The following is an 18,664-nucleotide window of genomic DNA, read 5'->3' on the forward strand; positions in this document are numbered from 1 at the left end:
TCTGTAATAGCATCAACTCCCCCTCTTGACTCCATCCCTGGGTGGGGGTAACCCCCAGCCCCCTCCCCCCCGGCCACTTTTTGTCCGACCCCCCCGCCCGCCTGCCCGCCTGCCACCGGCCCAGCCCCATGGAGCGTGCAGGGCCCTCAGTGTCCTGGGGCAGGAAGGAGCGACACCTGGGGGTGATGAGTGAAGCACTTTTTATTGCAGGGAGTCACAGGCAATGAGCGGGGGGGGGGCTGCCCCCCCGGCGAGCTGGGACAGGGCCAGGAGCAGAGTCGAGTCCAGGGAGCAGGGGCGCCCCCGGCAGGGCGGAGCGGGGAGTCTCAGGCCAGCAGAGCGGTGGGGGCAGCGGGGCCCCGTGGGGGGAGCAGCCCCCTCAGTACTCACAGATAAAGGGCATTCTAGCCCCGCAACTCACACTTCTCCATTGACCACCTGGCAGAGAGAGAGGGGTTAGTGCCCTCCTGACTGGCACCTGGAATGCAGCCCCCAGGAAACCCCGGATCCCTTGCCCCAGACCCCCGTATCCCCACTAACACCAGATCCCCCGCCCCACACCCACAGCCCCACCTACCCTCGGATCCCCTGCCCCACACCCCACAGGTCCACCTGCTCTTGGATCCCCTGTTCCAGGGCCCCATGAACCCCAGATCCCCTGCCCACAGGTCCCCAGTTCCCCTGCCCCAGGGCTCTTGTTCCCTCAAGCAGTGAATAGATCCCCATCTCTGCCCTGTCCCCGCCCCCCAGTAGGGGGGCTCCTCACTTGCAGGGCGCATGGCGACACACGTTTGCCCAGTGCGGCAGGGGTTCCCTCTGGCCCAGTTGGAGTAGTTCCAGGAACTGCGGTCGACCCAGTGGGCGTGCAGACAGTGGTTCTGTGAGGGAAGGGGCTGGGTTAGGATCAGTGCTGTCCCATCTGCAGGGGGCCGCAGGGAACCTGCCACCCCCACCTCTGAGGGGCCGGGGCCATCGCTTGGGCTGGGGCCAGGAGCCGTTCGTGCACTGGAGCCGGGTGGTGGCTGGAGGTCATAACAAGGGGCTCTGGATTCACTGGGATGGGGGTCAGGCCCTAGGGCAGGATGCGCCCAGCACGTGCTGGCACCAACCTCTGCCCTGGCACCGGGCCCCAAGAAGACTCCCAGTCATCTGGGGTCAGCTGGACCCACGCCTGAGATGCCCAGGCCCACCTCCCAGGGGGCAAGCGGGGGGGTGGTCTGGGGCAGCCCTGAGCAGGGTCCCGGCTGGGGACACACTGAGCCGCAGCGGGGGATGGATCCCCCATCCGCTCTGCACTGGAGGGGAGGCCAGCCTGAGAGCTGGCAGGGCCCCGATGAGGGAGGCGGGGGAGGCGGGGTTCTGGGCCAGGCCCAGGCATTGGGGGAATGGGGCCAGCAGGGCCAGACCAGGGCTGGTTCCAGGGTTTTGACCGCTCCAAGCAACCAAAAAAAAAAAAAAAAAAAAGCCGTGATCACAATCTGTGGCGGCAATTCGGCGGGAGGTCCTTCGCTGGGAGCGAGGGACCATCCGCCGAATAGCTGGACCTGCCGTCCCTTTCCGGAGTGGCCGCCCCAAGCACCTGTTTGCCAAGCTGGTGCCTGGAGCCGGCCCTGGGCCAGACACTCTCCTAATCCCTGCCGGAGGTGAGGCCCCCGATCCACACCTGGCTCCGGTTGGTGCGGGCACACGCCGTGCAGCTCAGGCGCTGGTTGATCAAGCTTCTGTGGATGAAGGCCAGGCGGCCGCGGTAGCAACAGGCACACACGTTCTGTGAGGAGAGGGGGAGGGGGACATGGGGCATCCACCAACAACCACCCCATGTGCCATTCACTGCCTCTATGCCCCCTATGTCACCCCTTCAGCCCCTCCACTGCCCCTATGCTGCCTCCACCACCCTACCGCCATCTATTGCCCCTCCACCGCCCCCACATCCCCTCCACTGCCTCCATGGGCCCCCCCATCACCCCTATGCCCCCTCCACTGTCCCCATGGGCCCCCCGTCACCTGTGTGCCCCCTCCACTGCCTCCATGGGCCCCCCCATCACCCCTATGCCCCCTCCACTGTCCCCATGGGCCCCCCGTCACCTGTGTGCCCCCTCCACTGCCTCCATGGGCCCCCCCATCACCCCTATGCCCCCTCCACTGTCCCCATGGGCCCCCCGTCACCTGTGTGCCCCCTCCACTGCCCCCATGTGCCATTCTTTAACCCCATGGATCTCCCACCCCACTTCCTGACCCATCTGCGAGTCCTCCCCACAACCTGTGCCCCTGCCCCACTCACCTCGGCATTCCAAAATGTCTGGCAATTGTTCACAACCACATACCGAGCGAAGCAGCCCCCCTGGCCAGGCACAATCACCCTGAAGCTCTCTCTCTCTGTGGGGCACGGTGGCTCCGGCTCCCTGGGCTCCTCCTCGCCCTGCTCGGCTGGTACCTCCTGCTCCGGGGCGCCCGCATCTGAGGATGGGTGCGAGAGACACCAATTGGCCCTTCCAGCTGCAAGACGCAGCCCAGATCCCAAACAATCCATGGAGGAGGGAGATGGAGCAGATCTAGTGGCAGGGGACACAGGTGTCCGGGATAGAGAGGGTCAGGGTGTCACTGGGGGGTCAGGGGACCTGGGTGTTCTGGATGGAAAGGGTCATAAGATTATTGGGGGGTTAGGAGATCCTGGTGTCCGGGCTGCAGTGAGGTGGAAGGTTATTGGGGGCAGGGGCCCCAGGTGGCCAGAACAGAGTAGGGCTGGGGGCTAGTGAGAGCACAGGTCTGGGGTAACGGAGCCCTGTACTGTGCTTGATGGGGTCTGACCCAAGCCCATGGGGTCCATGCAGTGTCTGCTGGGGGTGATGGTGGAGGTTCCCATTCGGGGCAGTGGCCTGTGGGTCAGGATCCTCACAGGGTGGGGGAGGGGCTTTAGCCATGGGGACTTGGGCCCCAGGACTTACGGAGCTGGCGAGCAGACACAGCCCCCAGCAGGGCAAGTGCCAGGACCAGGAACAGCTTCATCTCGGGGACAGTCCCCCCATCCCCCACCATGGTTGGCCCCACTGCCCCCCCAGTGCAGTGTGGGACTGTCCCCCCATCCCCTATCTCCCAGGATGGGCCCCAGGCCCTGGTCTCTGCTTGCCCCAGTTCTCACAGCTCCTCTGCGCCAGGCTAGAGCCAGGGAGGAGGGTGGGGACCGGGGCAGACACAGGGGCGTGGGCAGGTTGTGGCCAGGGTTGGGGCAGGCGGGAGCTGGCAGCGGTGGGAATGCACAGGACCGGGTCAGGCCAGGCCAGGTCACAGCACAATCCACAGCCTGGTCTGGGCACTGATAGCAGCATTGAACAGGGCTGGTGCCAGGGCGCTGGGCAGCTCCACCCCGGGTCCGCCAGCGTCTGCAGGGGCATGTTTACGGCTCCCGAGTCCCAGCCCCACTGGGCAGGGTCCCCATGGCAATGGGGGGGGGGTCCCTGGCTCTGAGGGAGCCGCCCCCAGGGAGTAGGGTTGCCAACTTTGGTTGGATGAATTCCTAGAGATTTCATCACATGACATAATCTTTAATTAACGATTAATCTTTAATTCCTGGGGACTCCAGGACAATCCTGGAGGGTTGGTAACACTACCAGGGCGTGGGGCAGCGGAGGGGACTCTAATGCTGACACTCAGAGGGCACTGTGGCCGGGTGCTCAGCGCTGTGGCCTGTGGTGAAACGGCGCCGGGGTTATCAGGACGGCCCAGACGCGGGGTCCCAGAGTGGCCGTTACTGTGTGAAATGGCCTTGTGAAACCTGCCCAGCGTGGCGGGGAGATGCTTATCGGCAGGGATGCCCTGAGCCAGTGCGCCCTGAGAGCAGGGCAGCGATGGGGGTGGGGTGGGGGGCTGTGACTGACAGCAGTGCAACTCAGTCCCGACCCGCAGCCCCTGCTAGCCCGTCCCTAGGCACTCGCCCAGCTCTGCCAGTGCCCCTCAATCCCAACCCACACACCCCAGTCCTGGGCTCCCTGGCATGGATTCACAGGGATAAGTTATGCCCCGTCCCCTGCGTCTGCCCTTCCTGCCCAGCCCCCACAAGGGGTCGCGCTTTTCCCCACGGACAGGAGACTCGGCTCCAGCCTCCAGCCTTCCTGCTTCTCCCGCTAGCGCCGGCCGTTGCAGAGGCTTTTCCCCTTGGCCGGGGCACCGTGTCCTGTGTTCGCATCAGCACCGGGCAGCCCTGCCCCAAGCGGGCCAGCTTCGCTTGGCACAGAGACCGAGTTCAGCCTGGCAGCAGCCAAGGCTCCAGCTACGTCCCTTTGCCAGTCAGGCCTGGTCTACGCTTAAAACACTGGCACAGCTACGTCAGGGAACCCAGCGCAGCTGTGCTGGCACAACCCCCAGAGTGGACTCAGCTACGTCAATGGACGGGTGTTGCCGTTGGCCCAGCGAACGCCAGTCAGGGAGATGGCATTCCTACAGCAGCAGGAAAAGCTCCTTCACCGGCCTGCGCTGTGTCTACCCCGGGAGCGGTGCTGGCACAGATTGGGTAGTGTAGACACAGCCTCTGTCCCAAGCCGAGCTCCTGTGTGTCTGGGAACCTTGTCCTGATAATGCTGGTTCCTGACCCCTCCTGTCCAGGGTCCCCTGCTGTGCTCACCCAGGCCTACACCCCAAATTTAGATCCACCTAGCTACGCCACTCTGTGTGTGTGTGTGTGTCTGTGTGTGTGAGAGTGAGTGAGAGAGAGAGAGAGAGAGAGAAAAGCACCCCCCCGCCCCGAGCGCCACAGCTAGGCCGACCTAACCCCCAGTGTAGATGCGGCTAGGGAGAGAGAAGAAAGATTCCACCCATCTAGGTACAGTCGCCGGAAGCAGTGACGGTGTTTGTCCCGGGAGGCTCCAACAGCAACTCCAGGCCCCTACCAGTGAGCTCCCACATCTGATACCTGCCAGGTCACACGGTACGGAGGACAGTGAGCAGGACGGATCAGCTGATGCCAGGCGAGCCAGATCTGGCTTTCAGGGGACCCCTCCCTGCCTTGGTCCCCTCTGCGATTGCCTGGATCATAGCCATAGGCACTTGGGTTTTACACCCATTCCGCCTCCTGGGGCCGCTGGCTGGTACAGTCAGTCATTGGCTTGGCCATTGTCTCCTCTCTTGGAAGGTGATAGTTGCAGACAGCTCGTCATGGCGTATTCTTACCACCCCAGCCAGCTACCATCCCAAAGGCCTTGTGACTATGGCTCTGTGACAGGAGGAGAATGAGAACCCCTTGGCACCCAGCGGGTGGCCATGCCAAGGCCAATGGGGGAATGGAGATGCCTGCTCCCGAGAAAAGTATTACAGACAATTCTCACTTTTGACACGCTCCCTCACACACCCAGCCCTGCAGACTTCCCTCAAACCCAAACCACGGACCCTGCATGCTCCGAGGACACAGACTGGACATGCTTGATGCATATCACAGGCTCTGCAGCCCTAGGCCAGAAGAATGGGAACACCTGCTAACATGCAGGGAGCAGCTGAGACCTCTCTGAGAGATTGTTTCAGGCTGTTTTCATCTCCACAGGGCATTCTTCAGCTAAGAGTGTCCCATTGGGAGATGGGCCCCATTCAGAGAATAGCAGGGTTGGACAGGACCTCAGGAGGTCATCTAGTCGAACCCCCTGCGCAAAGCAGGACCAATCCCCAGACAGATTTTTACCCCAGTTCCCTAGATAGCCCCCTCAAGTATTGAACTCACAACCCTGGGTTTAGCAGGCCAATGCTCAAACCACTGAGCTATCCCTTCCCCCGTTGTGATCGTGCAGTACTGCAGAGAGCTGTGTACAGCCCCTTCAGCGCTCCTGTCAGCCTGGTGCCAGACAGGCTGTAGTTTGCGGCAGGACGCCTTTGCCAGTTAAAGGCCGACTCTGTGAGTCTTCTCAGTACTCCAAAATCCACCCGGAGCCATGGATTGGCTTGAAATGTGCCGGGCCTTATAGGCACATAGGGCAGGGCGAGCAACCCAAATTTGGCGTCGTTGGCCTGAGGGGTTGCTGAGATACAGCTCCCCCGAAAAAAGCCAGCATTTCATAAAGTTCACAGGTTCAGGCAACTCTGAAACCGGCCCTGGGCAAGACTCTGCCAGCGAGGCGGAGCCGAGTGGGGAAAAGCCGCCTCCATCCAGGGTGTGGGGTTTGAACTCTCACTGGGATGTGAGCAGGGCAGAGCAGCCAGAATGGGTGGAAACTATTTTGGAAGAGAAGCTAAATGACACGTGGGAATGCTCACGGGGCGGTGGGTTTGGGGTGCTAGCAGGAGCGAGAGGGTTGTGACTGCGGCGAGAGGTGGGGTATTATGGGGAGGGTGCATGGGTGGTAGGAGAGGAAAGGGGCTCAGGTGAGGGGTGAGGATGGGAGGGGCTCTGAGAGGCTCTGTCCGTCTGCGGGTACCTGAGCCCCTCATCCCTGCCCCCCATGTGAGCTGGGAGAGGGGACGGGAGGGGGAAACTGAGGGGATCAGGAACGTCTGAAAAGCAGGAAATGGCCCATTCGGACACACACCACCCCTGTGGGAGGCGGGGGGCCAGCTGGAGTGGGGGGGCAGAGGGGCCGGGCTTGGAGGAGGGGCCTGGGCTGGTGCAGCTTGGTTGCAGCAGGGGCAGGCACCCCACTGGGAGTGGAGAGCGAAGTGGGGGGCCCCTCACCCTGTGCAGTTCGGGTGGCAGCGGGTGGCCCCGAAATGAGCAGCTGCCTGTGACAGGTGCATACAGCAGCCGAGAGCAGGAGACAGCTGGGGCCACCGCTTTCGTGTTCAGGGCCTCTGCAGAGCCAGCGAATGGCGTCCTGGGTTGGGAAGGGGAGAGGTGTGGGCAAGGTTCTAGGGCTTCCTGTGCTGGGGCAGGGGGTGGAGAAGGCGAGAGACCCCCCCCCACACACACACACCTTCGCAGCTGCAGTGACAACCGGGTCATCAAACTGCCACGGTTTGGGGCCAGCCGTGTGCCAGGTGCTGCACATACAATCATCAAGAGACAGCCCCTACCCGAAAGAGTTCACGGTCTGAATAGAGAAGGGTGGGGAGGGGAAACTGAGGCATGGGACTGGGATGTGACTGGTCCATGGTCACATCACAGGTGGGTGCAAAGCTAGGCAAAGAACCCAGGTGTCCTGATTCCCACCTGCTATCCTGCCCACTGAGCCATCTAAGCCCCTCTTAACCTCCCCACTTAACAATTCTCCCAGGATGCACCAGGCCAAGGCCCAGCGTGACCCAGCTGCTCTCTGGGCAGGTGCCAGGAGGTGCAGGGGTAACCCCGGTGCTCATAGCCCTGGGGACAACTCGCCTGCGGGGGGAAGGGAGGCGCAGATGCTCCATCATTCGGAGTCTTTCAGTCCAGCCTCTCTCCAGAGGCTGCGCTCTGGCTCCGTCGGGGCGGGAGGTAGGAGCCCCATGGCAGGGCCGGTGCCCAGTGTGACACAGGAGTGCAGACAGACGGCACAATGGGCTGTCGGCTCTTGGAGTCTAGGAAGCTCTGCTGGGACTAAAGGCAGCTCCTGGCAGAGCCCCCAGGTAGCTCAGTCCCCACTAGGGGCCCTCAGATTCTCCAGGGGGTTGGAAGCGGGGTTCATGGGGCCCAATGAACTCTGCAAGGGGCATCAGTGTGTGTGTGGTGCACTATAGAAAGTGGGGGGAGCCCATTTGTGCCCCAGGGCTCAGCCCTGGTCAGTCCCACTCCAGACTCAGGGGTCCCAGCGCCTCTGCTCACCGCAGGAAGGGAAGGGCCACGTGCCAGGCTCTGGGTGATCACCCCACTCCAGTCCCAGCCAGCACTGGGCAGGGTCCCATGGCAGGGGAGGGAGTCCATGGCTCTGAGGGGCTGACCCCAGGGAGTGCCAGCGGGGGAGGGGAGGGAACCCCAGTGCTGGCACTCACGGGATAGATGGCACCAGCCCGTTGGCTGCTAGGGTGACCACACACAAGTGTGAAAAATCGGGACGGGGGCACGGGGTAATAGGTGTCTAAATAAGACAAAGCCCCAAATATCAGGACAGTCCCTATAAAATCGGGACATCTGGTCACCCAACTGGCTGCTGCCCCCTTCCCTGTGGCCGGGAATACAGTTGATAGTGGCTCTTTCCACATCTCCAGCCTCCTGCTCCAGAGCTATATAAGGGGCTGGGACGGCTGGAGCGGTTGGAGCTCGCTGAGGACCCACAGCCATCACAGAGGTGAGGGGGTTCTCTGATGACCCCAGGAGCTATGGGTGGTGATGGGGAGCCATCTTAGAGTGGGGTCACTCGGTCGGGGCCTGGCTCTCACAGCAGCCAGTGCTGGATGCCTTGGGAAAGTGACTGCCATAATTCACCTTTCTGTGGCAGGGGCAGATCCCTGCCTGACCCTGGGGGCTGCTCAGCTCCTGCCCTGGAGCCTGAGGTCATGAGGCCTCACTGTTGGCCCCTGAGGCTGCTCTGATGCCCAGAAAGTCCTGGCACTGCTCAGCGCTCTCGGCCCCTTGTATCCTGTGGCAGGGAGTTCCACAGACTAACAGCACATGCTGGGTTCTCTCTGCCACCTTCTGTCCATAGTCAATGGATGCCCATAGCCCGCTGGCCCTGTGTTACAGGGCAGGTGAGTGACAGCTCACCTGTCTCCCCCCAGCTGAGCCAAGGCCCTGGGCTCTCTTCTTCACCCTTGCTTGGCCCAGCCCTACCTTAGCTGGGAAAGGCTGCGTTGGTTGGAGGGTGGTCATCAGCCCAGCGGAGTTTGGTGGTAGGTCAGGGTGCAGTGGTAGGAGGTCCCTAGGTGCAGGGCGGGGGGGAGGGATCAGTTCGAGCTAAATGGAAGGAGGGGGATGGGCTCTAGGCAGAGGGGTCGGTATGGGCTCAGTGACTGTGGGGAGTTTGGACGGGGGGTGTCAATCTGTCTCTCTCTCACAGTGGTTTGCCATCCCAGGTCTGCCTGAGATGAAGCTGTTCCTGGTCCTGGTCCTGGCACTTGCCCTGCTGGGGGCCGTCTCTGCTCGCCAGCTCCGTGAGTCCCGGGGCCCCAGTCCCCATGGCTAAAGCCCCTCCCCCACCCTGTGGGGATCCTGACCCACAGGCCACTGCCCCCAATGGGAACCTCCACCATCACCCCCAGCAGACACTGTACGGGCCCCATGGGCTTGGGTCAGACCCCAACAAGCACAATACAGGGTTCCGTTACCCCAGACCTGTGCTCTCACTAGCCCCCAGCCCCACTCTGTTCCGGCCACCTGGGGACCCTGCCCCCAATAACCTTCCACCTCACTGCAGCCCGGACACCAGGGTCCCCTAGTCCCCCAATAATCCTATGACCCTTTCCATCCAGGACACCCAGGTCCCCTGACCCCCCAGTGACACCCTGACCCTCTCTATCCCGGACACCTGTATCCCCGGCCACTAGATCTGCTCCATCTCCCTCCTCCATGGATTGTTTGGGATCTGGGCTGCGTCTTGCAGCTGGAAGGGCCAATTGGTGTCTCTCGCACCCATCCTCAGATGAAGGCGCCCCGGAGCAGGAGGTACCAGCCGAGCAGGGCGAGGAGGAGCCCAGGGAGCTGGAGCCACCGTGCCCCACAGACAGGGAGAGCTTCAGGGTGATTGTGCCTGGCCAGGGGGGCTGCTTCGCTCGGTATGTGGTTGTGAACAATTGCCAGACATTTTGGAACGCCCAGGTAAGTGGGGCAGGGGCACAGGTGGTGGGGAGGACTCGCAGATGGGTCAGGAAGTGGGGTGGGAGACCCATGGGGTTAGAGAATGCCACATGGGGGCAGTGTAGAGGGCACACAGTGTGATGGGGGGCCATGGGAACAGTGGAGGAAGAGTGGGGGCAGTAGAGGGCTGTAAGGGCAGTGGATGGCATGTGGGGGCGGTGGAGGGGGTATGGAGGTGTTGGAGGAATGGAATAGGGGCGATGGGGGGGCCCATGGAGGCAGTGGAGGAGACATGGGGGTAGTGGAGGTGTGGCATGGGGTGATGAGGGACCCATGGAGGTAGTGGAGGGGCCATGGGGTGGTGGAGGGTTGGCATAGGGGTGATGGGGGGCCCATGGAGGCAGTGAAGGAGGCATGGGGGTAGTGGAGGGGGCATGGGGGTGGTGGAGGGGTGGCATAGGGGTGATGGGCAGGGCCGGCTCTAGGTTTTTTGCTGCCCCAAGCAAAAAAAATTTTGGCTGCCCCCTCCCCCCCGCACCCTCCTGCCGCCCCAGCCCTGGGTCACTGGTAACTCGCTCCCAAGGCGGGTCATTCAGCAGGAATTTTGGACGTGCAGAGAACACAGACAGGATTGGTTCCCATATGGTTACAGAACTGCAGTAAAGTCAAACAATTTTCAGCTTGTGTGATTGGAGGATATCTGGATGCATATTATAAGACTGTCCTACATAAATGAGGAAAAGTTGAGGTGCCTTTATTATTCTTTTGTTCCATTCTTTGTTTCTATGGGGAATTTGCCAATGCAAAATCACTGTCTTCCTTTTAAACAAATACAACTAAAACTTAATAATAATAATAATAATAAAAAGCAATGGCTGTTGAAAATAGCAATTCCAGTCCTACTAACCACTGGGAAGCATTTCTTGCTCAATTTATTCTATATTTTTCTACAGCAGGTTACAGTGGATCAGTATATTTGATTTGGGGGAAATGAAGTAACAGCTGCCCAAATTGAGCTTGAGCACTCCTGAATTTTGAGGTGTTCAAATCTGGAAGGCAGGTGCTGGATTCCCTTCCTGAATATTAGCTAAATCTGGAAAAGAAAAGTCAATTTCTGCTTCCGTGGCTCAGAAGTGGAAATCCTCCTACGTGTCTGGTACGGTCTCTAAAGCTGCCCAGTCTAGTAGAGCCTCCTCTCCCTTACTTTTCATTTTAAATTCTAGTGGGATCCACGTACCTGCCTTGCTAGGCTTCAGATAGAGAGGTGCAATGTCCATTTAGTCCACCCAATTCTTTCTTTGGGGGAGAGCCCAGGGCTCGGGTGGCAGGAGGTGAGGGGGGAGGAGGGGAAGAGCCCAGGCTGGGGCAGCAGGAGGTGCAGGTGGGGGCCAGAGCTGGGGCAGCAGGGAGTGCGGGTGCAGGGGGGGGGGAGAAGAGCCCAGGGCTGGGGTGGCAGGAGATGCGGGTGGGGGGAGAGCCCAGGGCTGGGGCAGCAGGAGGTGCGGATGGGGGCCAGAGCTGGGGCAGCAGGGGCTGTGGGCGGGGGGAGCCCAGGGCTGAGGTGGGAGGCGGCAAAAAACCTAGAGCTGGCTCTGTTCCTACCATTCACAGCAAGCTGTAGCATGAGGTTTCAGTTCTACACTCCTTCTCCCTCCCTTTCCTGTTAATTGCGTCCAAGGGAATGCTGGGAAATGTAGTTCTTTCCCTGCTCCAGGGCTGGCTCTATAGGCAGGGAGCTAACCAAGGAACTACAGCTCCCAGGGCTCCCTGTTGGTTCTCAGCTCCCATGCTGGATTCTTGTGCCCCTGCAAATTTGCCGCCCCAAGCACCTGCTTGCTTTGCTGGTGCCTAGAGCCGGCCCTGGTGCTGGGGGGCCCATGGAGGCAGTGGAGGGGATGTGGGGGTGGTGGAGGGGCATTAGATGGCGGTAGGGTGGTGGAAGCAGCATAGGGGCTGAAGGGGGCATAGAGGCAGTGGATGGCGCATGGGGTGGTAGTTGGTCGATGCCCCATGTCCCCCTCCCCACAGAACGTGTGTGCCCGCTGCTACCGCGGCCGCCTGGCCTCCATCCACGGCAGCGTGATCAACCGCCACCTGAGCTGCATGGCGCGTGCCCACACCAACCGGGCCCAGGTGTGGATTGGAGGCATCACCTCCGGCAGGGTAAGGAGAGTGTCTGGCCCTGCTGCCCCCATTCCCCCACTGCCTGGGCCTGGCCCAGAACCCCCCCCCCCTGCCCCCGACTCCCTCATCAGGGCTCTGCCAGCTCTGAGGCTGGCCTCCCCTCCAGTGCAGAGCGGATGGGGGATCCATCCCCCGCTGCGGCTCAGTGTATCCCCAGCCGGGACTCTACTCAGGGCTGCCCCAGACCACGCCCCCGCTTACCCCCTGGGAGGTGGGCCTGGGCAACTCAGGCGGCTCAGGTGTGGGTCCAGCTGACCCCGGATGACTGGGAGTCTTCTTGGGGCCTGGTGCCAGGGCAGAGGCTGGTGCCAGCACGTGTTGGGTACATCCTGCCCTAGGGCCTGACCCCCATCCCAGCGAATCCAGAGCCCCTTGTTATGACCCCCAGCCACCACCCGGCTCCAGTGCACGAACGACTCCTGGCCCCAGCCCAAGCGATGGCCCCTCAGAGGTGGGGGTGGGAGGTTCCCCACGCCCCCCTGCAGATGGGACAGCACTGATCCTAACCCAGCCCCTTCCCTCACAGAACCACTGTCTGCACGCCTACTGGGCCGACCACAGTCCCTGGAACTACTCCAACTGGGCCAGAGGGAACCCCTGCCGCACTGGGCAAATGTGTGTCGCTATGTGCCCTTCAGGTGAGGAGCCCCCCTGCCGGGGGGCGGGGACAGGGCAGAGATGGGGATCTATTCACTGCTTGAGGGAACAAGAGCCCTGGGGCAGGGGAACCGGGGACCTGTGGGCAGGGGATCTGGGGTTCATGGGGCTCTGGAACAGGGGATCCAAGAGCAGGTGGGCCTGTAGGGTGTGGGACAGGGGATCCGAGGGTAGGTGGGGCTGTGGGTGTGGGGCAGGGGATCCGAGGGTAGGTGGGGCTGTGGGTGTGGGGCAGGGGATCTGGTGTTAGTGGGGATACGGGGGTCTGGGGCAAGGGATACGGGGTCTCCTGGGGGCTGCATTCCAGGTGCCAGTCAGGAGGGCACTAACCCCTCTCTCTCTGCCAGGTGGTCAATGGAGAAGTGTGAGTTGCTGGGTTAGCATGCCCTTTATCTGTCAGTACTGAGGGGGCTGCTCCCCCCACAGGGCCCCGCTGCCCCCACCGCTCTGCTGGCCTGAGACTCCCCGCTCCGCTCTGCCAGGGGCGCCCCTGCTCCCTGGACTCGACTCTGCTCCTGGCCCTGCCCCAGCTCGCCGGGGGGGGGGGGGGGGGGGGGGGGGGAGCCCCCCCCCCTCGCTCATTGCCTGTGACTCCCTGCAATAAAAAGTGCTTCACTCATCACCCCCGGGTGTCGCTCCTTCCTGCCCCAGGACACTGAGGGCCCTGCACGCTCCATGGGGCTGAACCAGAGGGAAGTAGGGAAGGACGTGACCAGGCTGGGTCCCTACGGGCTGCCTGTCAGCATCTGCCCTGGCTCTAGCAGCTTCACCCCAAGGTGGGAACATCTGTCTGAGAGATGGGAGCCTGGGGCAATGCAGGGGTGTGTGTGTGTGAGAGGTGTGTGTGTTGGGAGGTTGGAGGCTTTAGGGAGTGCAAGGGGCTGTAGATGATGGGGGAGTACACTGGGTGTGGGGTGATTGGTGGTTGGAGGCTTTAGGGTGTGCGAGGGGCTGTAGATGATGGGGGAGTACACTGGGTGTGGGGGGTGTTGGGTGTTTGAAGGTTGGAGGCTTTAGGGAGTGCGAGGGGCTGTAGATGATGGGGGAGTACACTGGGTGTGGGGGGTGTTGGGTGTTTGAAGGTTGGAGGCTTTAGGGAGTGCGAGGGGCTGTAGATGATGGGGGCGTACACTGGGTGTGGGGGGTGTTGGGTGTTTGGAGGTTGGAGGCTTTAGGGAGTGCGAGGGGCTGTAGATGATGGGGGAGTACACTGGGTGTGGGGGGTGTTGGGTGTTTGGAGGTTGGAGGCTTTAGGGAGTGCGAGGGGCTGTAGATGACGGGGGAGTACACTGGGTAGTGGAGTGTTGGGTGTGTTGTAAGGTCCGTGGCCTTTTTCTTTAGTAAGCAACAGCAGCGATGGGCTAAGAAGTAGAAAGTCACATCATCCCCTTCCATCTAAATTGCATCAAAACAGTGTAATATCAGGCTGTTAAGAAGTCTCCTGTCCTAAAGCACCCACCATCACCAGCTAAAGAAACAGATCTTTGGATCTCTAAAGAAAACTTTGTTCTCCACATTCTGTCTGGCAAGAAACCACTTAGGAGCAGTTGTGGTTGTGAGATGTATACGTCTATTGTTTTGCCTTTGTGGTCCCCACTTCTCTATTGTTTATCTGTAGAGTCTCTGTCTGGTTCTTTGATTGTTTCTGTCTGTTGCATCACTAATTTTTCAAGATTTAAATCAGCTAAGGTGGTTGGATCTGATTGGGTAAAGAATTGTTTTGTAATGGGCTAGGATTCGTGACATGATTGGGTAAGGAACAGCTAAGCAGGACTCAAGTTTCACTCACTGTATAAACTGGGGTCCAAAGGGAAGTTCTTTGAAACCTAACTCCAGGACACAGCCCAGGATCAGAGCTGCCGGACCCAACACCCTGCCAACCATAATCGTGCAGAAGCTGGAGTCCCCAGACGATCTACTCTTAACTGGCCACCCATGGTGGTGGTGGGCTGTGCGGGGGTGTTTGTGATGTGTTTAGGGAGAATCTCTGGCCAACCTGGACCTCCCCCACTGCAACTTGAGACCATTGCTCCTTGTTCTGTCAACTTGCTGAAAAGTCAATGGGCCAGATTCCAGCTGGTGTAAAGCATCTGTGGCTCTGTTGACCCCAACCTCCCAATGGGGCGGGTCCCACTGAGTTGCTGTGATGTGTGTGACATTCCCCCCCACACCCGGGCACCCAGTGCATTGGGCAGAGCCTGCTGCTCTGCCGGGGCTGGTTCCTGAGTGGCTCCAGGTCAGGTCACAGGGCCGTAGGGCGTAAGACCAGAAGGGCCGATTCGGACCATCCTCTACAGTCCCTGGCATCACCCACAGCAGGGGCCCCCAGCCAGGGCCGCCAGCCACTGCTGCCCCCGGCCCAGAACACCAGGTCTGGAGTGAGATCCCAGGGCCAGGATCCCACGGTTCAGACAATGCCCCTGTCAAGGTTCCTTCCCCACTCTGAACTTTAGGGTACAGATGTAGGGACCTGCAACCCTCTGCTAGCCCAGCCCAGAGCTCCCCACCCAGCTCTGCCGGTGCCCCTCAATCCCGAACTGCAACCCTCTGCTAGCCCAGCCCTGAGCTCCCCACCCAGCTCTGCCGGTGCCCCTCAATCCCAAACTGCAACCCTCTGCTAGCCCAGCCCTGAGCTCCCCACCCAGCTCTGCCGGTGCCCCTCAATCCCAAACTGCAACCCTCTGCTAGCCCAGCCCTGAGCTCCCCACCCAGCTCTGCCGGTGCCCCTCAATCCCAAACTGCAACCCTCTGCTAGCCCAGCCCTGAGCTCCCCACCCAGCTCTGCCGGTGCCCCTCAATCCCAAACTGCAACCCTCTGCTAGCCCAGCCCTGAGCTCCCCACCCAGCTCTGCCGGTGCCCCTCAATCCCAAACTGCAACCCTCTGCTAGCCCAGCCCTGAGCTCCCCACCCAGCTCTGCCGGTGCCCCTCAATCCCAAACTGCAACCCTCTGCTAGCCCAGCCCTGAGCTCCCCACCCAGCTCTGCCAGTGCCCCTCAATCCCAAACTGCAACCCTCTGCTAGCCCAGCCCTGAGCTCCCCACCCAGCTCTGCCGGTGCCCCTCAATCCCAAACTGCAACCCTCTGCTAGCCCAGCCCTGAGCTCCCCACCCAGCTCTGCCAGTGCCCCTCAATCCAGACCTACAGCCCCCTGCCAGCCCAGCCCTGGGCTCCCCCCCGCCCCACCAGCTCTGCCGGTCCCCTTCAATCCCAACCCACAGCCCCGTTAGCCCAGCCCTGGGCTCCCCTGACCACAACTCTGCCGGTGCCCCCTCAATCCTGACCCACAGCCCCCTGTTAGCCCAGCCCTTGGCTCCATTAGGAGGGGGAGGTAACGACGCTGCCTTTGGTGGGACACTTCTGAGAGTATCAATTCAGGACAAATTGCTTAGAGCAGGGCATTTACAGCCCCAGGCTGGTGGTTCTCCACCTCTAAGGCACACCAAACCAGCCAGATAGAGAAGACTTTGGTTTTACCCCACTGGCTAACCATAAGTCACACAAGCAATTCCCTTAGACCAGTGGTCCCTAACCTTTCAGTGTGGCGGGCGCCGGACGACTAGCCGCTGAAATGCCGCCGAGAAGCAGCGGCATTTCAGCGGCAACGCTTCTTGATGTTGCCACTTCTCGGCGGCATTTTGGCGGCTGCTTGTCCAGCGGCCGTGCTCCTTGGCGGCGGGGCGCTCCCTTGTCAGTAGGTGGGCACACATAGACGCCCCGGCGGGCTCCATGGCACCCGCGGCCACTGCGTTGGGGACCACTGCCTTAGACACTCCAGTTTCCCAGTATCACCACCAGTGCCACTTGTTATGGTGGGGATGAATGGTTATGAAAACCAATACCCCAGTAAAAGAAAAAAGGTTCTCCTGATCCCAAAGGACCAAACCACAGACCCAGGTCAATATACAAATCAGATCTTACCCACAAATCACGCTGTTGCCAATCCTTTTGAATCTAAAATCTAAAGATTTATTCATAAAAGGAAAAAGATAGAGATGAGACGTACAATTGGTTAAATGGAATCAGTTACATACAGTAATGGCAAAGTTCTTGGTTCAGGCTTGTAGCCAGGGCGGTTCCAGGCACCAGGGCAGCGGTAGGTAGGTTGGGAGGTGTTTATCTGTCTCTGTCTCATGGTGTCTCCCCCAAGGTCTGCCTGAGATGAAGCTGTTCCTGGCGCTCGCCCTGCTGAGGGCTGTCTCTAGTCGCTGTCTCTGTAAGTCCTGGCGCCCCCTGGATGGAGCCCCTCACTCAGCCCTGGGGGTAGCCTGGCCCACAGGCCACTGCCCCCAAAGGGGTTCCCCTACAGAGGGCTACTGCATGGGCCCTATGGGCTTGGGTGAGACCCCAGCATGGACAGTACAGGGCTCAGTTATCCCCAGACCTGTGCTCTCACTGACCCCCAGCCCCACTGCATTCTGGACACTGGGTCCTCTGACCCCCACCCTTTTCTGTCCTGGCACCTGGGTCCCCCATTCCCCACTGACCCCCAGCCATGCTTTGTCTCAGACCCAGACCCAGTGTACATTCTCCCCAGCCGTTGTACCCCCTGGTCCATATAGCCATGGGGGCACCTCTCCTCTCCCTGGTCATTTGCAGTCTGGGGTGCACCATGGGGCTGGAAGGGCCCATTGGACTCTCTCGCCCTGGTGCCCTGGAGCAGAAGGTACAAGCCAAGCAGGGTAGCTCCGTTCTGGAAGAGGAGCCCGGGGAGCCGGAGCCACTGTGACCCGGGGAGGACAAGAGCAGGCTGGACAAACACCTTTCAGGGATGGTCTAGATATTAGTCCTACCACGAGTGCGGGGGACTGGACTAGATGACCTCTCAAGGTCCTGTCCAATTTTATGGTTCTATGATCTACAGCCCCCTCCACTCCCTAAAGCCTCCAACCTCCAAACACCCAGTGTACTCCCCCATCATCTACAGCTCCCCGCACTCCCCAAAGCCTCCAACCTCCAAACACTCAACACTCCCCTTCCCAAACAGGGGTCGCTGTCTCAGTATAAAGCACCATTACGCTGGTCTGGCTGTGACAGGTACAAGAGCCCGGACAAACCTTACAGAACGAAGTTGAACCTCATTGAATTAAGTGTCAGTATTCTGGGAGGCCGGTGTATTGAAAATGAAAATGTTTCTGCTCTATTGGGAGATGGCATAGAGGGAAGGCCACGACTAATGCAATCGTGGGAAGACATTAGGGACGCCAAAGGACTTTTGGGGACAATAGTCTGAAGTGGATTTGCTGGGAAATCCACAGAACGGAGGGAAAATGCAAATGACCCACCTCAAACCCCTCCCGATCCCCTCCTTTTGCAGCAGCACGGTGAGCAGCGACCTGGTGTCTGGCTGATGGCCTGGTCAGGATGTCTTCACAGGCCCAAACGGGAGCAATGATTGAGTCAGAGTCACGGGTTGTTCTCTTTCTGAGCCAAGTATGACAAATGTGTAATGCCGGGGCAACCCCTGGGTGGGGGCTGCTCCCGCCAGCCCCATGCTGGAGGGGTTGAGCTCGGATGAGCTGAGTAGCACGCGTGTGGGTTCTTTTACTGGTTTGAATGTTTTCCCTGTAGTGCTTTTACCATAAGAATAAAATGCGCTAGCTTAGAAGAGCTGCATGGTACCTTCTAGCTGTGGGCAGTTACGCTGTTGTTAGCCGATGGCGAGAGAGCAAGCAGGCCGACTTAGGCCGTCTGTTCCTGAAAGGATCGGCCAGGACACGTGAAGGGGAAAGGTGGGGAGAGCGCTCCTTGCTGGGGGACGACTCCCTTCCCTGGGGTGCCTCTCTCTGCACTGGGAGGGAGGAACACTGCGCTGCCTGGCAAGAGGAAGACCGGCATGGGTCTCCCCCTGTGAAAGGCAGTGGCTGGGGAGCTAGACAGGGCCATCCCTAGCTATTCTGGGGCCCTACGCAGCCCCCCCACAGGGGGGAGGCCTCCGCAGGGGGTGTGGGGCTGGCTTGGGGGGCAGGCAAGAACCGCCCCCCCCCCAGCACTCACCAGCAGCACGGCTGGGACCAGGTTGCTGCACTTCCCACCTAGGGTGACCAGACAGCAAGTGTGAAAAATTGGGACAAGGGGTGGGGGGTAATAGGAGCCTATATAAGAAAAAGACCCAAAAATCAGGACTGTCCCTATAAAATCGGGACATCTGGTCACCCTATTCCCGCCACCGGTGAGCAAAGGCCCGGCCTTGCTTCAGTCCTCA

At 60.5% G+C, this 18,664-nt stretch overlaps 2 protein-coding genes across 2 annotated transcripts; one reads left to right on the top strand and one right to left on the bottom strand.

Annotated features, from left to right (window-relative positions):
- Window positions 1-379: 379 nt before the first annotated feature.
- On the bottom strand, window positions 380-3,006 carry LOC128835611 (bone marrow proteoglycan-like). Its single transcript, XM_054025183.1, has 5 exons — window positions 2,946-3,006; window positions 2,282-2,457; window positions 1,639-1,768; window positions 767-919; window positions 380-438 (listed from the first exon to the last, which is right to left on the bottom strand). Exons 1-5 carry the CDS (start codon window positions 3,004-3,006, stop codon window positions 380-382), a joined length of 579 nt encoding a protein of 192 aa, XP_053881158.1.
- Window positions 3,007-8,534: 5,528 nt separating this feature from the next.
- LOC128835612 (bone marrow proteoglycan-like) lies at window positions 8,535-12,962 on the top strand. The gene is made up of 6 exons (XM_054025184.1): window positions 8,535-8,574; window positions 8,899-8,976; window positions 9,465-9,640; window positions 11,648-11,782; window positions 12,330-12,441; window positions 12,808-12,962. The coding sequence occupies exons 1-6, from the start codon at window positions 8,535-8,537 to the stop codon at window positions 12,864-12,866; spliced, it is 600 nt and encodes a 199-aa protein (XP_053881159.1). The 3' UTR covers window positions 12,867-12,962.
- The last annotated feature ends 5,702 nt before the right edge of the window (window positions 12,963-18,664 follow it).

This window comes from Malaclemys terrapin, chromosome 4 (genome assembly GCF_027887155.1).
Source record: "Malaclemys terrapin pileata isolate rMalTer1 chromosome 4, rMalTer1.hap1, whole genome shotgun sequence".
NCBI lineage: Eukaryota > Metazoa > Chordata > Testudines > Emydidae > Malaclemys > Malaclemys terrapin.

Bases quoted from the DNA above. Each gene is read 5' to 3' on its own strand.
- LOC128835611 (XM_054025183.1), bottom strand. From the start codon at position 3,006: ATGAAGCTGTTCCTGGTCCTGGCACTTGCCCTGCTGGGGGCTGTGTCT. The intron at 2,458-2,945 runs GTAAGTCCTGGG...ACCCATCCTCAG, and splicing joins TGTGTCTGCTCGCCAGCTCC to ATGCGGGCGCCCCGGAGCAG. The intron at 920-1,638 runs GCAGGGATTAGG...GGCCCCCTGCAG, and splicing joins GATCGGGGGCCTCACCTCCG to ATGGGACAGCACTGATCCTA.
- LOC128835612 (XM_054025184.1), top strand. From the start codon at position 8,535: ATGGATGCCCATAGCCCGCTGGCCCTGTGTTACAGGGCAG. The intron at 8,575-8,898 runs GTGAGTGACAGC...TTGCCATCCCAG, and splicing joins GGCCCTGTGTTACAGGGCAG to GTCTGCCTGAGATGAAGCTG. The intron at 11,783-12,329 runs GTAAGGAGAGTG...CTTCCCTCACAG, and splicing joins GAGGCATCACCTCCGGCAGG to AACCACTGTCTGCACGCCTA.